Genomic DNA, 21,500 nt, shown 5'->3' with positions numbered 1-21,500 from the left:
CAAATGCATCAAAAACTAAGTATATGAGATCGTTTGAAAGGTGAATATTTAATACAGCACACAGTGATTGAAAACTGTAGATTCATCTAAAGACCTGGGCCATATGGGTAGATCCAGCTTTGAATTTATATAACTATAGACTTTACAAAAAAGATTTATAAAGTCTAGGAAATCAAAAATAATGAAGTCATTGTTAATTAGTTAAATCAGACCCAAACTTGAATATGGAATAACAACATGGAAACTTTATAAAGATGATGCAGTGGTGCAGCGGTAGCTTTGTCTCCTCATAGCAAGATGTTCTCCGGTTCAATTCTCGGCTGGAGTGCCTTCTGTGTGGAGTCTGCATGTCCTCCCTGCATTCATGTGGGTTTCCTTTGGGTGCTCCGGTTTCCTCCCACGTCACAAAGACATGCGTCTGGAGTGTTTCTCCCTGGGCCTGTGCTGAAAATTGGCTTCATTCTAAGTCAGACTTTCCCGGTAAACAAATGTTAAATAAAATAAATAAATAAGAAAGCAAGCATGAGTAAATTGGAAACTATACAACAGAAATATACTACGGGTATCCATGAATGTGAAAATTTAAGTTATTATGAAAGACTGACATACCTGAACTTATACAGTGTCCCATACAGATGTTTAGGAGGAGACCTTATTCAGGATATAGGGGTTTTAGAGACTGCTACTTCTGGGAATGTTTGGGGTTATCAAAAAGTAAAGAATTATCAGACAACCTAAGACTGTGCAGGAATGAAGTGCATTAACTGGTTCTCTGAGAGAGCAGCTGATGCAGGGAACAGACTACCAAATTACTTTAAAGCAAGCACTAGTTTAGATATTTTTAGGAAACGACTGAACACGTATTATGGGAACAACTGTTTTGGTATATTAGCAGGATAGAAGGGCATTAATACCAGTGCTTGAAATATTTGTATGTATGTACGAAGACAACTCCTAAATGCTTATCATCAAGATGCTTACTTAAAAATTCGGTAGAAGAAGGAAACTTCCTGATGGATGAGTACACCCTGAAGAAGAAACACATGGTGATGTAAAAGTACAGCACTTTCTAGGACGTCTACCAGAAAATTAAAATCTGAGATAGTTCAAATTCCTACAGTGAAAGAACATTTATGACACTGAAGGGGTTGATCACCCGAATGCAAGGTGTTAGGGAGCATGATCAGGAGATGCTGACCGAACAGCATTGCAGTACCTGCATTCATTTCTGAATGCTGGTACAAAAATTCACTTCGGAGCTTCAAGTTGTAGCACATAGTTTGCTACAGTATATAAAAGCAAGAACTTTTTTTTTAAGTAGCATGATGGGAATAACTGACCTTCAGACTTTTTCTTTTTTTTTCCTCTGCAACTTAGAACTGAGGGGGGATGCAGACACAGAACAGTAACAGAACTGTCACGGAGGGCCAGACTTGGGGAACAGGTCTTTTTTTTGCACTCTACAATTTATAACTGAGGGGTATCAGACTGGGGAAAAGCATAAGGCACTAGACAACTTGCTATGGCTGCATGACAACCTGATTACAGCTACAGCAGCAGCACAGCACTTGTGCAGTAAGGATAACATGGTATGCACTGGCGATAAAAAGATTGCTTACATGGGTTTAAAATGATGAGGGGAAGCAGGAAGAACTAGCACACAGAAGCCTGATAGACAAACATACTGCCAAAGGACAGAAGTAGAAATGCAAGTGCCAAGGGAGCATCTTGGAAAGGGATGATGTCAGTTAATGTTATTATTCACAGCTGCATCTGTATCTCAGAAGATTCACCAACTCACCAAAATCCACATGCTGAGAGTATAAGAACCAGAGAAGCAGCTGTCTAATTCCAAGCATATTGTTAGCTCTTAGGATGCTAAACATGCAAGCTTTAAGTCTCATCTCGTTGGTATCTTCTGCAGAGGCTTAAGTAAAAATAGTGTAAGTTACATAACTACTGCAGAACCCAGGAAGCAAGCCAGAGAAGTGACAGTGCAAAACAGTACTGGACACTGACAAAGGCAACAAGGCCAGAGCCAGGTTAGTATAGGGATTCCAAATGAAAAGATAAGTCAGTACAGTGAAGACCTGGTCAGGGGTGTTGGAAGTATTAAAATAAATGGAAAAAAGATATGCAATGTAGACAACAAGTCTGACTAAAGGCAAACCACTTTAATATAAGATCCTATAATGAATGCTTTGGCAATCTAAATACTTAACTAGTCTACCTGCAATTTACTTTTAGTGATTTATTCATTTTAATAATCTTCATACTTGAAACTAAACTGACAAGTTACCTTCTGGCTCTGGATAAGAGCTGACAGTAGCATCTCAAATTTAAAAGGTGGCAAAATGTTATGTGAATACAGATGGTACAGAATGATTTACACAGTCAGAATGATGTGAATTGTTGTTTACTTACGCAGTATCATCCTTGGGAATAAATCAAGCATTTGTGGGTAAAAACAGGATTCTTTGCACTCCAATATGACATATCGCTATTATATAAAAATTTTGAAAATTATAACTGAATAACTGACATTTGGGAAAGATGATTTCAGACACTGGACAGCAATCATACCTAGGCTATTGTCATTACTTGAGTGCGTACTTAACTACAATTCATGTGGTGGTAGAAAGTATAAATGCGAGATGCCATTTTTAGGTCTTAATCTAGATGCTATGGAATACAACCTGGATATACCTCAGTGCTGAATATAAGAAAATAAGTGGACAAAAGGTTAGATGCTAAGGTAAGAGAGTAAGCAGTTTTACTAAACAAGGATATAAGTAATTTCCTCAAAACAGACAAAATCCTAATTGCAACCCAGATGACCTGAATATTGGTGAAGAGATGATGGAAAGTACAAGTTAGTAGCCAAAACTAGTTTTTCCTTTCATGGGATACACAGTTAACCGGACCCACTGCTAGAATGGCACGTAGTAGAGGCAGGAATTCCTGCATGCAGTAGAATGGGCTATTCCTCAAGCTCTGCATAGCATATAAGCAATAATTTGCAGAGTGGATAGAATATGTACACAGAACCTTGTGGTACTGATTACATAAACATGCATGTATACACTGTCAGATGGTACTGTGGGAGTTTGCTGAAGTGAGGTTGCTGTTGGTACTAGCACATACACCAGGGGAAAAAAAACACCCTTTAAGACTCCTTAGATGATGGTTTGTCCACTAATCAGTTCTTATCCCAAGACTATAGTGGATATAAAAAGTCTACACACCCTGTTAAAATGCCAGGTTTTTTGTGATATAAAAAATGATACCACAATAAATCATTTCAAAACTTTTCCCACATTTAATGTGACCTATAACCTGTACAATTCAACTGAAAAACAAACAAACCTGTTAGGGGAAAAAAATGCAAAAAATAAAAAACGTACAATATGCTGGTTGCATAAGTGTGCACACCCTTAAACTAATACTTTGTTGAAGCACATTTTGATTTAATTAAAGCATTCAGTTTTCTTGGGTTGGAGTCTAACAGCATGGCACATCTTGATTTGGCAATATTTGCCCACTCTTCCTTGCAAAAGTGCTCCAAATCTGTCAGATTGCGAGGGCATCTCTTGTGCACAGCCCTCTTCAAGTCACCCCACGGATTTTCTATTGGATTTAGGTCTGGGCTCTGGCTAGGCAATTCCAAAACTTTAATTTTCTTCTGGTGAAGCCATTCTTTTGTTGATTTGGATATATGCTTGGGATCATTGTCATGCTGAAAAAAGTTCATCCTTGGTCTCATCAGACCATAACATATTTTCCCACATGCTTTTGGGAGACTTGATGTATTGTTTTGCAAATTTTAGCCAGGTCTGGATGTTTTTCTGTGTAAGAAAAGGCTTCCATCTTGCAACCCTACCCCATAGTCCAGACATATGGAGAATACGGGAGATTGTTGTTACATGTAGTACACAACTAGTACTTGCCATAAATTCCTGCAGCTCCTTCAGTGTTGCTGTAGGTCTCTTGGCAGCCTCCTGACAAGTTTTCGTCTTGTCTTTTCATCAATTTTGGAGGGATGTGCAGTTCTTTGCAACGTCACTGTTGCCCCACAGTTTCTCCACTTTTTGATAACTGTCTTCATTGTATTCCATTGTATATCCAATGCTGTGGAAATTTTTTGTACCCTTCTCCCGACTGATACATTTCAACAATGAATTCCCTCTGATGCTTTGTAAGCTCTCTGCGAACGATGGCTTTTGCTGTAGCAGGCAACTAAGTAAATGTCAGGAAAATCCTACTAGGACAGCTGAACTTTATTTGGGGTTAATCAGAGTCTCTTTAATTGATGGCAGGTATGTACCCAAGAAGACTGAATGTTGTAATTAAATCAAAAGGTGCTTCAACAAAGTATTACTTTAAGGGTGTGCAGACAAAACAAAGTATTAGTTTAAGGGTGTGCACACTTACGCAACCAGAATATTGCACATTTTTTATTTTTTATATCTTTCCCCATAACAGATTTGTTTTTCAAATGAATTGCACAAGTTATATGTCAATTTAAAGTTATGAATTGATTTATTGTGGTCTCATTTTTATATATCACAAAAAACTGGCATTTTAACAGGGGTGTGTACACTTTTTATATCCACTGTAGATAAAAAAAATGGGCAAAAATTTAAAGTTCTTGATGGTGTGCAGGTACAAGGACCAAAGAACAACATAAAAAAGAGGTGTGACTTTTGCATAAAGAAAGGCACAAGAAGAGCACAGGCACCACTGAATGACTGGCACTGGCTGGGTTCAAGTATGGCCACTCCATACAGGGGGACAATAAGGGCCAATGCGGAATTACATCAGGTTTCTTTACTCCCACTATATAAAGCATTTTCAAGAGGCAACATTGTCAACTGGGAGGCACATTTACAAAACAAACCTGAGCAAGCTACCATTTACAATGGCTCATGACAATGTGGGCACACAGCACAGTCCTTGATCCTTTAACAAGACTACAAAAATCGGTTTACTGCTACATACCTATTTTCCACTTTGGAAATCTAATCTTTGTTTTTAGTGATTAAGTTGAAGCAAATAGAAGAAATGTTAACAAAAACAGGGATGGGTATATTACCCCACTTGATTCCATAACCTGAAAAATCAGACCCGAACATTGGTGATACGGCCAACTGAATAAATGAGGCACATTTAATTACTGCTTCAACACTTCTTTAAGTATGCCATCAGCATATAAGTAGAAAAAAATGTTCGCTTTATGTAAGGAAACTCAGAAAAAAATGTAGTTCTGCAGGTGGGATAAAACAATGTTTTTTTCATGCACACTAATAATACAGTGCTCTGATGGGGTCCATGGCATGAAATTAAATCATAAAAATCTCAAGCCATAATAAACTGAATTACAAAAAACAAAAGAATGAAATATTCCAACATGGAGTTTTCTGACATGTTTGTGCCTAGTGACAGAATGCTAGTATCTTGAAAAAAAATCCCTATTATCAGGATACCTTAATTTATTTTGTAGAACTCATCTCTGATTAAAACCCGCCAAAACTCTGAGCGAAGAACATGCAAAGAAGAAGAAAGCATCTTTAAGATACAAGTTTAATAATTACAATTCTTTAAAGAAAGAACACGACAATAAAAATAAAACATTTCCATGCAGATTCTGAAAGGGAAACAGACATATACTAAGGTGGACAATGTCCATGTTTATAAAATAGATTATTTAAAGAATTTAAACATTAATTTTAAAATGTGTTGCATTTAACAGATCTTTGTGAAGGAGAAGTTCCTCAGCAACCTCCTAAACCTTGACTACTAAAATGTTCTGACTTCAAAAATGCAAAAGTTTTGTGACAGATACTTGATTTACTGGAAATCCAAGTACCGCCATAATCAAGTAAAAGAAAAGGTGGAGCATGTACCTACATACTTACACACTACAAAATAAAGTTCATACAAATTGCCCTTGATAAGTTGCTTTTGATTGACAATAATGTTTCCTTTCCAGATTTTTTTCAGCATTTCAGAGAATGACTATAGGTTGACACCAGTCTTTTATCTTTACTTTCAATTTTAAGAGTTATGTCATGTACCCATTCTGAAAACGATCTCTCTCTCTATCTATCTATATATATATATATATATATATATATATATATATATATATATATATATATAAATACTGCAATTTGTATTAAAGAGAACATTTTAAAATACTACCTAGACATATTTCGTCATTTCATTACTATTTTTTTCATATTTGCACAACAATTCTTCTCTTATCAAGGATAATCTGAAAAAATGGCCCAAAATTTAGGCTTAGTCTTCCCTTCTGGCTGTTCCCAAACTGCTGAAGTCCTAATGCTATGTGACATTAGATTCTCTTTCAAAGTAACAGATTTAAGATCTCATAAACACAATTATGAGTAGACCAATAAGCTGAATTTGGAAGAAACATAATGGCATTAAGCATACTTCATATATAAAGAATCAGGGGGATTCAGACCAATGACAGTTAATGAAAGATAATAACTGCCTTAGAAAATTCCATTTTGAAACAATTTATGGATCATAAGAAAACACTGACAACCTAATTCTTGTTACACAGCTTAGAGGAAAAACTAATTTTGCAATGTGTACACACATATGGCATTACATTAAGTGTAAGTCAATTACATTAAATGTGTAGAAGCATGCCCAGCCATTTAAGACTAGAGTTTAAAAAAAAAAAAATCAAACTTTTTTTTATATTAAAATACTCTGACTTGCTTTTCACAGTTGATTCCTATAAACTCTACTATTTGGCCCATATAAAAATAACATATTGCAACTCAGAAAAGTGCATTTTTAAATAAAACGTTTTTCACCATCTTTTTTCAAATAATATTTACAGAGTTTGGTTTACAGCAATTATGCAATCACCATGGGCACATCGTCTGAAAACCCAGTTATCAATGGGTCATCATCATCATCATCTCCTGAAAAACAAAAAATGAAAATTACTAAATACACATGAAAACCCATTTCAAAAAACATGACTTGGTATTAAAAACAGTTACCCATATTTGAAATGGAGTAGCAATGTGTGTTAGCTCTGTATCCATAAGTCCTTACTGTTAAGATGACAAAATAAACAGCTAACAAATACACAAAAATAATACTTAATTGTACCACCCAAGCCAAAGACGACTATTTCCCTTACAATGTTCTTTATATCACAAGCCAACGCTTAATCTAGAGACTCTACCAATTGTGTTTGGAAATGTAAAAAAGACATTGCTGATCTCTCTGAGTGTATGGTCTGACAGGTATGTGTCTTGTAATGAGCAGCACACCATCTTCACCAAGGATGATGCCACAGTATGAACAAAAGATGACTGACTTCAATAATTGGCTTAGTTCCTGGCATCTTTCTGGGGTGATTCAATATTTGTCAGCATGGGAAGACATGGCTAACAGGCCAAGTTGTTTTGTAAAGGATGGTCTCCCCCCTGTCTCCCCTTCACTTCCAAATACCTTCTAAAACTTTATCCACCCTCTAAGACTCTTCTTTAGGCAATGCCAAATTGACAAATCTACTGACACAGCAAATAAAACCCAATAAAAGCTAAAGATGTTACTGTTCAATGTTAGGAGCCTAAACAAAAAACTCCACACCCTACAAGCTCTCCTCACTCTGGAGAATACAGACATCTGTGCCATTACACAGATTTGGTTTAAATCTGCAGGAAGTACTCTGGCAGTGCAAGGCTTCAGTGCCTTCCCCACATTTAGATCATCAGCCACAGAAGACAGGGACACATTGTGGTGGAGCTTCAATCTATATTAGCAACAAGCAACTCTACATTGGTTAAACAGGACATTGTCCTGGAATTTATCCACGTGCAAATCAACAAAGACAAAGTACCATACCATATCCTAACAGGCTACAGGTCTCCCTCTATGTCCCTAGAATCCTATAGCTCATACCTAAACCTACTGGAGAAACTCACCATTAAACCAAATACTCTTATTGATGGGACTTTTACTACCCCCTCTATAACCTGGAAAAACACTGCCTCATACTCGCAGGTACAATGCATCCTGGACTTTACCAGACAGTGCGCACACCCACCAAAGGTTCAAACACACTGGACTGGATACTCACCAATATAGGAGAGCATTAACCCCCCCCAAATGGATCACCTTAAAGCCCTCTGCCTATACTCCATCTCCTACACCTGAAAGGCTATCTAAGACTGGCATACAAGCCATCTTCAGATCCATCTCTGATGGACCTTCTGCACATCACCAAAACAAACCGCATCAGGACCACTAGATTCAAGGATTTAAGTTTTATGATATAAATATGACATGCTGGTGATAAAGATACGACTCTCAGAGGATACCCATGCTCTGTAACAGAGTACCTGTTCATGTGAAGCAGAACCTATTCCTAATTCTATTTAAGTGCAACCTTGACCAATGGGTGGGAAATTGGAAATTCATCTTAGGTCTTAGACAGAGGCAGGCAGAAGCACCCAAATTAACATATCCTAATAACCTCCAGAAACTTTCTAACATATCCGCTCCTAGTAACTACCCAAGACACACACGGACACATGCACAGAGCTAGGCTGCACAGATAAGTTTAGAAAGCCGCTGGTGGTCATTAACCTACTATGAACTTATACTTGGCTAAGTGTTTTCTACAGTACTTTCCCAAAAGCCCAAGTCCCAAAAACAGCAATACCTAATTTTATGAATAGTCAGATTAAGAAGACACATATACCACTATGGCTGGACTGCTCTGAAGGCCCTTGAGTTGAAGCTTAAAGCTTTTAACAGCTGTAGTGTTCCACAGGAAGTACTACAACATATATTTATTGATCAATTTTTTTTAATGTTGTGGGTGGTGTGACGTAAGGACCCTTTTCAGCCATGATCTGAACACTTAGGCATAAATAAAAAACATTAATAAAACATTTTAGATACTGAAAACATAGTTTAAAGTTGACAACAGGGCATACTGCTAAAAGGAAAATTTGAAGTTATAGAGTTTACAATGAACAGAAAATACAGTACTAACAAAGTCAGCACATATTACAGAAACTTTTTGTACGTATCTTATTAAATATAAGATAGGGCTAGTAGTATGCAAACACTACCACTGCAATGAACAGAAAAGTGTTACTCACAATCAAAGAAATGCTGTTTACATAGTTATAATGTGATACTATGTACATATTTACAGTTACAGTATTTCAGCTATCATTTGACATAATTAGGAGGAAATACTCAACCGGTTTAGATACTATCTAACTAGCTGCTGGTTTGCAAAGGGGTAAGGGGAATGTAATTTAGGTAGCCTTTATGGATAAAAATGTGAGAATGAAAGGGACTTCTTGAGGTGCTGGAGAAGCTTATCTGTAAATGTATGGTACAACATATATGGGAAAAGCTGCATATGAAAAGCAATAAAAATGCTGTAAATGCAGACTTTCTGGCAAAAGTAGAGTGAATTAGAAGTTATGTACTCACCATAACGTTCCATCTGAGTAGGTAGCTTCATTTGTCTGCAACCTGTGGGTCTTGGATCCGATATCGGATCTGAGCCGGCAACTTGTTTCAAGCTAATGGATCCAAGCTCCTAGCTCCTCCCTTCACCCATAATCCCCTGCTAACCCTCCATGACCTCAGATCGAATTTGCCCCTCAATATTTACCCAAAAAAATGGGTATTCAACTACAAAAAGATCCGAAGAAGGCCGGGGGAAGGAGGGGGGGATGGTTGCAGACAAATGAAGCTACCTACTCAGATGGAACGTTATGGTGAGTACATAACTTCTAAATCTGAAGTAGGGAGTTCATTTGTCACTAACCTGTGGGACAGAGTCCCCAGCTACCTGCACCTTGGGTGGCCATCATGGAAGGATATTGCGAAGCACCGCAGAGCCAAAGGATGCTCTCCCTCTAGAAATCACGTCCAGTTTGTAGTGGTTAATAAAGGTATGAGATGAAGCCCAAGTGGCTGCCGAACAAATATCATCCAATGGAACTCTAGACTTGAAGGCCGCAGAAGTAGAAATGGAGCGGGTGGAATGAGCACCAAATAAATATAAGATAAGGCTAGTAGTAGCCTTCTGGTGCGGGTCTCCCAGAGACTTGATACGCCAATAGGATACATTGAGAAATCCAGCGTGATAAAGATACTTTTGAAATTGCTTTCCCCAAATTAAATTTGGCAAAGGAAACAAACAGCTGGTCGGATTGCCTATGGCCAGCTGTTCTATGAGTATAAAAGCGAAGCTGCCTATGAACATCTAATGAGTGCAGCGTGTACTCTCCCTTATTCTGATATTTAGGGAAGAAAACCAGTAAATTTATGGATTGATTTATGTTGGCTTCTGATGCTATCTTGGGAAGAAAGGAGGGATTGATCTTGAGGTACACTCTGTCTGGGTGAAAGATCAAATAAGGAGGCTTCACAGAAAGAGCTTGAAGCTCCGAAACTCTCTTTGCTGAAGTGATGGCTACAAGGAATGCTGTTTTCCAAGACAGGAATTTGAGATCTACTGAAGCAGCGGGTTCAAAAGGTGGAGCAGTCAAGGCTTGAAGAACTAGTGCAAGATCCCATGGTGGTATGGCTTCCTTTATAGGGGGTCTAAGTAAGAAGGTGTCCTTGAGAAAGGTTTTACACAACTTGGCTGACATCAAAGGCCCTGTATCATGTCCCACATGGTAATGTGATATGGCTGCCAATTGCACTTTGACAGTTGAATAACTAGCGCCTTCCTGAAAGAGCTCGGTTAGGAAGTCTAATATAGACGGAAGAGGAGCCGTAAAGGGATCTAGATCATGATGCTCTGCCCAGATGGAAAAACGTTTCCATTTACTGCGGTACACTTTCCTGGTGGAAGGCTTATGCGCTGCCACAAGGATGGCTTTGACTGGTGAACAGATACCGGGAGTCCTAACTAGGAGTGGAACTGGAGCAACCAAGCTGTCAGTTTCAGATTGCCCAGGTTTGGGGTCGGTAAGTTCGACGGATGGGAGATGAGATCCGGAGTGGGATCTAGAATCCAAGGAGGATTCACAAGGTGAGACCACAGGTAAGGGAACCAAATTTGCCGAGGCCAGAATGGGGCAATGAGGATCATCCTGCTCCCCAACCGTGAGGCTTTCTGTAAGAGTTGCAGCATCAGGGGTAGCGGAGGATAGGCATAAAGTAGACCGGGTGGCCAAGCATGCACAAGAGCGTCTCTTGGAGTTTCCCCTGGAGGGGGGATTAGAGCAAAGAAATTGTCGCATTTGGTGTTTGATGGAGACGCAAAAAGATCGCAGCAGGGTTGCCCCCATATTGTGAATATCTGCTTCGCTACTAGTGGATTGAGAGACCACTCGTACGGGGTAAGAAGGGTGCGACTGAGCTTGTCCGCCAGGATGTTGGTCCGTCCCGGAATGTGCGATGCAATGAGAAAGCGGTTGGTGGAGATCGCCCATTCCCATACTCTCATGGCTTCGCGGCATAGGGGGTAAGATCTGGTTCCCCCCTGTTTGTTGATGTACCAGACAACCGACATGTTGTCTGACTGAATCGCAATCGTTCCTATGGGGAGGAGATCCTGAAGTGCTTGCAACGCGAACAGCACCGCTCTCATCTCCAGAACGTTGATATGCAGGGAGGTCTCTGTGTTGTTCCACGTGCCTTGGACTGTCCCTGCCTGAATAATGCCCCCCCCCCCCGAGGCGGGAGGCGTCCGTGGTCGCCGTGGCGAGAGGGGGAGAGGTGCAGAAGGGACGGCCCGTATGGAGGTCCGAGGCTTGGAGCCACCATAATAGAGCCCTCCTGCAAGCCTTGCTGATAGCAATGGGGTGGTGAAGAGGAAGGGATAGAAAGGACCATTGCACTAGAAGTGTCCATTGCAGTACCCGCATGTTCAGACGGGCGCATGGAAGAAGCGTAATCGCTGCGGCCATGGAGCCTAGTGCCCTCAAGACCAATTCCGCTGGAGAAGTCTCTGATTGGAGGATAGCCCGCACATGGAGTTGCAAATTCCGGATTCTCTCGGAGGTTAGGAAGGCTCGTAGCTCTCTGGTGTTTATTCTGGCACCTATGAATTCTATGACTTGTGTTGGGGCCAGAAGAGATTTGTCGACATTGATGGTAATGCCTAACTGTGGGGCTAGGCGGAGAAAGAAGTCTCTGGCTGAGCAAAGTAGATGCCTTGTTGCGGCGGTCAGGAGCCAGTCGTCCAGGTACGGAAAGACCTGTATTCCCTGGAGTCTCAGGTGGGCCGTAATTACTGCTAATACCTTGGTGAACACCCTGGGGGCTGTGGTGAGGCCAAAGGGAAGGACCCTGAACTGATAGTGACTGGCTCCCAGCCGGAAGTGGAGGAACCTCCTGGATTGTCTGTCCATTAGAATGTGGTAGTACGCATCCTTGAGGTCTATAGAGCACATCCAATGGTTTTCCCTTAAAAGGGGGAGAATAGATTGAAGAGTGACCATTCGGAATTTTTCCTTGGTTACTGACAGGTTCAAGCGGGAAAGGTCTAGAATCGGTCTCAAGTCCCCCGTCTTTTTTGGCACCAAAAAGAACCTGGAGTAGAACCCTAATCCGAGCTGGTCTTGGGGGACGGGCTGGATGGCTCTTTTTCTTAGCAGCTGCTGAATTTCTGCAGCTGCGGCCTCCCTCTGGTCTGGTGGTACATCGGGGAGGTTTTTGAGTTTGGGGACATGGAGTAATGGTATTTTGTACCCTCTGGATATAATGTGAAGCACCCAGCGGTCTGTAGTGATGGACTCCCATGCCGCTAGGTGCTCCGAGAAGCGCCCCCCGACTGCCTCCCGAGTGGAGCAGCCGGGCAACCCTTCAGGGCTGCTGCGCGGGCCGCTCAGAGAAAGGTTCTCTGGACCCAAAGTTTCTCGAAGCCCCTCTGCCACTGGGGCGGCGTATCCTCCCTGTCCTCCTCTGCCACGGTAGGACTGGTTGTCCGGAGCGGGTTGGGAATGTTGCGATTTCCGGAACCACATCTTCTTCTGACCTTTTTGGTTCTTCGAAAAGGACCGCTGGGGAGCAGAGAAGCGGACTCCGATGGCAGACAACGTCTTCCCGTCCTTCTCGCTCTGGACAAGTGTCTCGCGAACCGTTTTGCCAAACAGGGCAGAACAATCAAAAGGGGCGTTCGCAAAGGACGCTTTAAAAGGCTCCGCAAAGTCACAATGACGGAGCCAGGCCTGACGTCTCATGACTAGGCCTACTTCGCTAGCCCTAGCGGCTCCCTCTGTGGCGTGGGACAATAGCTGCATAGAGATATTAGAAATTGATCTCAGAGTGGCCATTCGGGTGGAGTACAATTGCTTGTCATCCGCCGACATGGACTCAGGAGAGGAGGCAGCGTATTCTTTGATAAGATCCCGCTGCATCTTGATGACATGTGCCATATAGTTCAGAGACCTTACCGAGAAGGTCGCTGAACTAAAAACTTGCTTCACTAAGCGGTCCATCGAGCGGGACTCCTTGCTCGGTGGATGGACTGAGGGGCTCTCCTGAGCCAATTCCCTCTTCGTGGTTGCCGCCGTCAACATGGCATCTACGGGGGGGCCCTTACTCCAGTGTGATCGGTCTGAGGGGGGGCTAAGTATTTTGTCCGGGCGTTTTGGTATTGGCTCCACGGTGTCCGTATCCTTCCACGCCCTGGTGGTAATGAGGTCCACCAGGGGGTCGGCCGGAGGGGACACCCAAGAGGTAGACAGGCCTGCTTCGAATGCCTCCAGAAACACGAACTCGTCGGAGGAAGACTTGGGGGCAGACCACCCACCTCTGATCCTCAGCATCTCCATGATGTCTCCAAAGGAGACATCCTCAGGGGGTGATCTTGGGGAGCCTTCCCCTTCTTCCAAGTCCGTGTCCTTGGTTAAGGACTCAGGGGAGTCCACGTGCCTCCTCTTGCACTTATGCTTGTGGGGCACTTCCTCGGGGGGGTTGTCCGAGGAGGCCTCGCCAGCAACATCTTGTTCCAATGGAACCATCTGTGACATTGAAGCAGGCTGTCCCTTTGGCCGGGTGATGGAAGCCTGGCCCAGCAGAGAGGGAGTGCAGGGAGGAGCCGAAACAAGGACCGGGGGCCCGGATGCTCTCAACAGAGCCCTCTCCTCAACATCGAAGGCCGAGGGAGAACCACTCTCTCTTGGACCCGAAAGTTGGCTCCCACTCGGATCCGATGAAGGGATCAGAACTGGCGCCGAGACCATCGGATCCGAAGGACCAGTGCGCTCCGACCTGGACGGAGCCGAAGGCACAGTGAATCCCTCGGATCCGAAGCTCGGGCCACGGCTCCGAGAGGTCGGATCCGACAGGCTTGAGGGCAGGGTCGGATCCGAAGTACCGAGTACTGTCGGCGCCGACCCACCCCCGGCTCCAACACTGCTCAGCTCTGAACACTCCGAACCCGGATAGCGGGTCGGAGAAGGAGCAATAGGGTGGAAAAAAGGTGTCGAGCTCCCCCCCGAAGGGGGGGAGGCAAGAGCACTCCCATCTGCAGCTGGGCCTGGATGAACCTTCGCATCATCCGGTCCAAGTCTGCATCGGACATACTAAAAGTAGATCTCGAAGAGGTCACCGAGGCAGGCCTGGAATGCCGCCTCGATGACCTCGATGGAGGTCGGGCCTCCTCCTCCTCGGGCCCCGGGGAGAAACAAGGGGATCGGAGCCGAGGAGGAGGAGACCTAGAAGCAGTGGAGGGAGAAGCCTGCTTAGCTGGCGGGGCCGAAACGGAGGTCTCGGCCCGCCGCTTGTGGTGCTTCACCCTCCGTTTCTCCCTCCTGGCCTCCCTGGCCTCCCTGTCCTCCGACGCTTTAGTGGGAGTTTGAGTCCCGGACGGAGGAAGGGGGGCAGGAATGGCAGCAACCACAGGTTGTGGTGGAGCTGCCGGAGCTGAGTCCGGGGGTAAAAGTCCCGCCAAGACCAGCTTCGACCTCCGCTCTTTCAGTGCCCTGGGGTTGAACGCTGCACAAATGGTACAGCCTGAGGAGAGGTGTTCAACCCCAAGGCACCGAACGCACCGAGTGTGGCCATCAGCCGGGGAGAGCTTATGGCCACACTCTGTACATTTCGAAAAAATGGCTTTTGGGGCCTCATCCATACTTAAAAGTAAAAGGTTAACTACACAAACACACAGGCCCCAAAAACACAACACACACACACACTCACTAACGACCAAACGAAGGGAGGGAAAAAACTAATTAAAGAAATATATTTTTATACTAAAGGGTACCTAACACTTACACACTTTATATTTTGAAACAAAAAAGGAAAGTTTGACAGAAAAAATACACTTATCTGACAATTCACTTGCTGAGCTCAAGGGGATCCAGCTATCCACAAGCGCGGCAAACTAGATCTGGGGTCATGGAGGGTTAGCAGGGGATTATGGGTGAAGGGAGGAGCTAGGAGCTCGGATCCATTAGCTTGAAACAAGTTGCCAGCTCGGATCCGATATCGGATCCAAGACCCACAGGTTGCTGACAAATGAACTCCCTACTTCAGATATAAGGTTCAGCACAACAGTTTTTTGAAATGCATGAAATTCACTTCACATGACAATTTGACTACACTGTGAAATAGTGCTAACCGGAAATATCACCTCAGCCTGAAACAGGTGCAGAACTAAATTAGTTAATAAAAAAGAAACTGAAGAAATAGACCAATGTCATATATGAAAACAAACCTATATAAGCATTATAATCAAAACTAAATTGTGCTTTACTTTGATTAATACACAAATACTCCATTTTAAGGTTGTTTCACTGCTTGCAGGGAAGTTAACATCAAAAGAAACCATGTTTTTATTAAAGTCATATTTTTCTCTCCGTTCTGCATCTAAGGCTACCGATATTCTGACAGTTTCAATAGGCTGTATCAATACTCCCTCATCACCTCGGTACACACACATATACACACAAACATCTTCAATAGTTTTTGTGTGTTCATGTATATATGTACATATGCATACAAATTAAACGACAAAGAAAAGTTGCTAGCTGAGACTCCTTAAAATCAAGAAAAAAGAACTGTAAACTACATTAGTTGATATTTCAAAAATAATCAAGCATTTACACCTTGCTTAGAAACTGATACTTCTTTACTGAAAATAAAAGATAAACAGATGAGTGCTTTAACCCTTAACTGGGCATCATCAGATCCAACTTCTCTTTACATGACATGTAGTATTCATATGCTTTAGTTCACTGTCAGTTCACTTCAGCTGACATCATTACCATAGGCTGTTTATTTCAGCTACAATGGGATAGGTCTAATCTTTTTGTTCTGTATATCTACTCCTATTAGTAGCTAAGATGTTGTAGAACATCTACTGCAGTCCTATCCTACGTGGTTAGTGCCTAATCAATACTCATACTTAATGTAACTGCTGTCACTGACTATGTGAACTACTATTTCATTTTACCTCTGATGGAATAAGTTAGATGATATTTGCCCAATTAAAATGCATAACAAGGAATGACAAATATGCGACAACCAGTCAAATTACATCCATACACATTTTGTTGTAATTATAACTGCAGCTTATCAAGACTATACTGGAACTATATAGCTGACCCAGTGGCTAGGAGCACCTACCTTGTATCCCTTATGTCAGGTAATATACTACTTTTCTACAAAAAAACAAACACAACTATCTAGTGATATATCCATTACAAGTGTGACTCAAGAGACTTGAAAGGGCTCTGCATGTGTTAGGTCGAAGATAAACTACAACAATCTAAGACAGTGAACCAAACAGTGTTAATGGAGGAAAGATATGACTGATCCCTAATTCACCATGCTCCATCTATGACAGTAGATGCCAAACAGGTAAGTTATAAAAGGTAGGGAGTAATGTGTGATGTAAACAAACCAAGAAAAGGTAAAAAAAACTAGTAACCGAAACAAACAAAAACAAAGGGGTAACCAGCACTGCAACCAACCATTTACTGAAATTAATACAATAATTAAAAAAACTGAGTGCTTTCCTCTAAAATCAACTTCTCATAGACTTCATCAGAGTAGTTTTTGTCTACCACTGATGATGCCTTTAAGTATAAAATAACAGCCAATCAAAATGAGTGGATACCACAGAGCAGGCAATGCCACAAAAAGGTATTATGGGAGTTGTAGTATGTTACATTCATAATACACAGAAACAAAACTGTGATGAAGTTAAAATACAAGAATAGTACGTGTTATATAGAAATGCAGTATAAAAATGCAAAGTAAATGTCAGAAAAATATGTATTAATGTGTGTATTAGTAATATGCTTAGTACATTTAGAGCTAGAAAAGGGTTAACACATTTATTCTATTTCATACTGCATAAATCTGTACAAACTGCAGATGCTTTCTGACCTTGTATTGTTAGCTAAAATCTTGCTTGTGCCTTGGAAATTTACCGAGAAGCAAATGATTCCTGCTTATGTTAGGAAAATAATGAATAGAACAATACTACTTGTATGAAGCTTAGACAAGAAGTTCCGTTTGTGCTGTGAGAAAATACACAGCTGTAGAAGCTATAGATAATTAAGACAAAGCCTGTTTGAAAATATGAACTGCAATCAGCATTTGCTTTTATCTGAGTTAGAAGAGTACCTTGAAATGTAACACTGTACAATAGAAGCCTGTAAACGAATTAGTGCCCACCAAGGCCAGGTTGTTTTCTCAAAAGTTTCTCACAAATCTAGTCATGTCAGCAGAAAATCTGAGTAACATCTGCTGTAGAACAATACTGAAAGTTGCGTTTGATTACGTCAGCCGTGGAAGGCTATGTCTTGTAAAACAGTATAAGAATAGCATGTTTCCTGTTAGTAGTTAGACAAATCCTTGTATTTGCATGTTTTTGTCTCCTTGTGGCAAGTAATTAAATATGCCTTAACTGAACCTTACGTGTATTAGTCTTTGAAGTTTTTTTCTTTTGACAGTAAACGATATATACAATACTAAAATCACAATGTGGCAAAAAAGTGCGTAAAAATGTAGATATGATGAATAAAAAGATGCAAAGCCAGCAATAAGGTCTCAACCTGCTAAAAGGCCAATGTGGAACACAGACCATAGCAATGTGTGACAAAAGGTCAAAATGTGGAACACCCTATTTTTGCACTGCACGAAATGCATACTTTGAACATGGCCATGGACTTTCAATCAAAAGATGCACACGCACGCGCACACACACACACACACACACACACACACACACACACACACACACACACACACACACGCACACACACACACACACACACACACACACACACACACACACACACACACACACACACACACACACACACACACACACACACACCCTTGTCATACCTCTCAACTGCTCAGAATTTTGCAGAATGCCCAAATTTTTGCTTCATATTTTTGGTCTGTTCCTCATAAAATATGTAGTTATCTGGCAAATCACAAAGGAATGAAATAAGGTAATGACAGAAATTTGAGTTTCAGACATCATATCCTTCAGATCATGTATGATAACACAAAACAAGTTATTCTAGCAACTTGCTAAGTTTATAAGAACAATATGTAACAATTGTCCATATTTTTGTGGCTTTATCACTACATTATGTTTGACTATTGGCTTTGTCCAGATTTCTTAATCTACGAGGTTAAGTGGTATGGAGGTGCTCGAACCTGCAAGACCTTTGCTTATTAATTACTACTACTTTGTTTTATTTTTCTGAGGCTTCTAAAAGCATATTTAAGTGACTTTTAAGTAAGGTCAGTTTATGGATTGTTATAGTACAAGTTTCTAAACATTTCTGAAAATAAAATTCAGTTTGAAAGTGGAGATGTAATTATCTCAAGGCAAGTTCTGCCTCACTGGGATTTGGAGTTCCCACGCTGGTGAAATAATTTTAGAAAAAACTTTCCAATCGGAGAAAAACACTTTTCTTTTTATTTTGAAATGATATGCCAAGCAATATAGACATACTGCATAAAAATATAGGCATACTCCCTTAATTTTATCAGGATCCTGCACAGACACACCCAATGCTCTTCTTGTAGTTGAACCAGCCTGCAGGAAATTCATTCTGGCCACCCCATATTTTTTCCTGTGCAAGTATCTTTCAATCAAATAAAATAAACAAAAAGGTAAAATAGAAGCAAGTGACCTGATGATGAGCTCTGACTTGACTTTGATTTCAGAAGGGGGACAAGCACTGAACAGTAGCAGCAGCACACACACTACTTTTGTGTTGTGCTAACTATTCTTCAGATCTGGGTGGTGCCTGTTTGAAGAACTGCAGCTCCTCAATTCAATATCTGAGAGCTCTCATTGGCTCCCGTCCTCAGGAACATTTATTTGATTGGTTTGTATACCCCAATTGGCTGTAACTGCAGAATACGAGACAATCAAAAACTGTGTAGCACAGCCAATGCTGTTCAATGCGGAACAGAGGAGTAGCTATTTGATTGGTTTGTATACCGCAATGACGATTGGCAGTAATTGTAGTATACAAACAAATCAAAAGCCGTATAGTGGAGCCAAAGCTGTTCAGTGCAGAACAGAGGAACAGTGGGTTCGCTTATGGTCGAATGCAGAGCGTTCCGCATAACCCCGAGCACTTGCCTGCTCAGAACCCAGCTGAATTGCAATGTTTTAAAACCTTTGACAGGTAAAAGAATGACAGTCAATGCATATATAAATAATTGAATAAATAAATAATTCCGATAGTCACTGAATGAAAAATGTATATAAAATCATGTTTGTAAAATGTGCACGTAAGATGTACTTAAAAGCTAAGGGAAATAAACTGCAAGTAAATTGTGTTGCCATGTTATACCACTGCAACTCTCTACTTTAAAATACAAGCAAGGGAACTGGTGCTGATGACGCCTTGAGTCTTACCTGCCAGTATAGTTCTTTACACTCAATTACATTGTCCACATCACCAATATAACTCGCAGCTATTGCCCCACCAATCCTAAAAAATGTAAACTTTTTAAAATTAGGGTAATCAATTGTGTGCCTGTACAGTGCAATCATTGTTTTTCTATGTTTAATATCATAAACATGCTCCCTAATTCTTTCTTTCAGCTTTCTAATTGTTTCCCCAATATAGAAAGTGCTGCACAAGCTGCATGTTGCAAGATACACTATAAGGAAGGTGTTGCAGTCGCACCTCCCAGGACAAGGAATGGTCCTAGCAAAGTTTTCTACCAATACATATGGGCCCTCTTTAATGAACCTGCAGAATTTACATGCTCCACATTTACGCGTAGACCCATGGGTCTTCTTTAAAATTTTTCCACCACCTGGCATTTCCAAAAGAAATTTAACCTTCCAACCATTGGAAAAACAATCACAGGACTGACCCCAATGTACTTTTTGATTTCACTGTAAAAAACCAAATCCCAGAAAAATCTAATAATATTTGTTTAACAAAAGACATCCGTACTGTATGGAATGGTGAAAATGGGTGTAGTTCTATCAAAATTGTTAATAATCCTAGTACCCACGGTGGCATCCACAATGCCATCAGGAAGAACAGACCCGATTCTCAAAACAGGTGAAAACCGGTCTGTGTGATCATTCCTGATTTGATTTAAGGGCTGTAAATGATAACCTCTTTCGACAAACATTCCAATCAAAAGTCTAATTTCGTTATCAAAAATATTATCGTCAGATGTTATTCTAGAGAGCCTAACCACCTGACCCCTTGACCACCGACCTTTTTTGGTGAAAAGGGTGACTGCTCTCAAAATGTAAGTAAGCGTTAGAAAATGTCTCCTTTCTGAAAATACTAGAGGAGTAGCACTCAAAATCAGGTTTCTTTTCAAGTAGGATGTCTAGATAGTTGACCTTATCAACACCTTAAGAGTAGGTAAATTTAAGAAAGCTGGTGGAATTTTGCCATAGTGAATGGGTCTGCTGCCACTGTTCTAGTGTGCCTTTCCAAAGGATAAACACATCGTCCAGGAACCTAAAATATCCATGGACCTTTGAAAGAAACTGTGGGTGAACACAACCACTTTCTCCCACATGGCAAACACCACATTGGCATATAATGGGGTGCAGGCCGCGTCCATGGCAATGCCTGAAATCTGCTTGTGATACTCTCCTTCATAGTATATAAAATTGTTGTTTAATACCAGCTCAAGGAGAGCAGTGACCACCCGTACATTGTGAGCAGACAGTTGTGAGTAATGCTACAAAAAAATAAAAAACAAACAATCCATTTCAACACCATGGGAGATGACTGAAAACACTACACTAATGAAGTCTATGTGAAGTTTATTGTAGATGAAAGTGGTCAGTTTTTTTGTTGTATTAATTTCAATAAACTGTTTGTTGCAGTGCTTTTTGGGCCCTTTTTTTGTTTTGGTACTTTTGTTGGTTTGGTTACTTTTTTTTGGGGGGGGGGCTACCAGCTGCACCTTCCTTTCTTTAGTTTAAGGATGATTTTACCAGGAGATTTAACTTTGCTCATCCATCAGCTCTCTAAATTTGTCACACCTCCCCTGCAAGACAG

General features: G+C 41.3%; 1 protein-coding gene across 1 annotated transcript in view; it reads right to left on the bottom strand.

Annotated features, from left to right (window-relative positions):
- Positions 1-5,562: 5,562 nt before the first annotated feature.
- SORL1 (sortilin related receptor 1) overlaps positions 5,563-21,500 on the bottom strand; it is a 5,131,225-nt gene continuing 5,115,287 nt past the window's right edge. Inside the window, exon 48 of the mRNA XM_044081038.1 lies at positions 5,563-6,959. Within this exon, the coding sequence (XP_043936973.1) occupies positions 6,892-6,959 (68 nt within the window). The 3' untranslated portion in view covers positions 5,563-6,891. The remainder of the gene's footprint in view (positions 6,960-21,500) is intronic.

Source organism: Protopterus annectens, chromosome 8.part0, assembly GCF_019279795.1.
Source record: "Protopterus annectens isolate FY-2018-M chromosome 8.part0, PAN1.0, whole genome shotgun sequence".
In the NCBI taxonomy this organism is placed as follows: Eukaryota; Metazoa; Chordata; order Ceratodontiformes; family Protopteridae; genus Protopterus; species Protopterus annectens.
The sequence above is the reverse complement of the archived record's forward strand: the minus strand, read 5'-3'. Positions and strand labels throughout refer to the sequence as shown.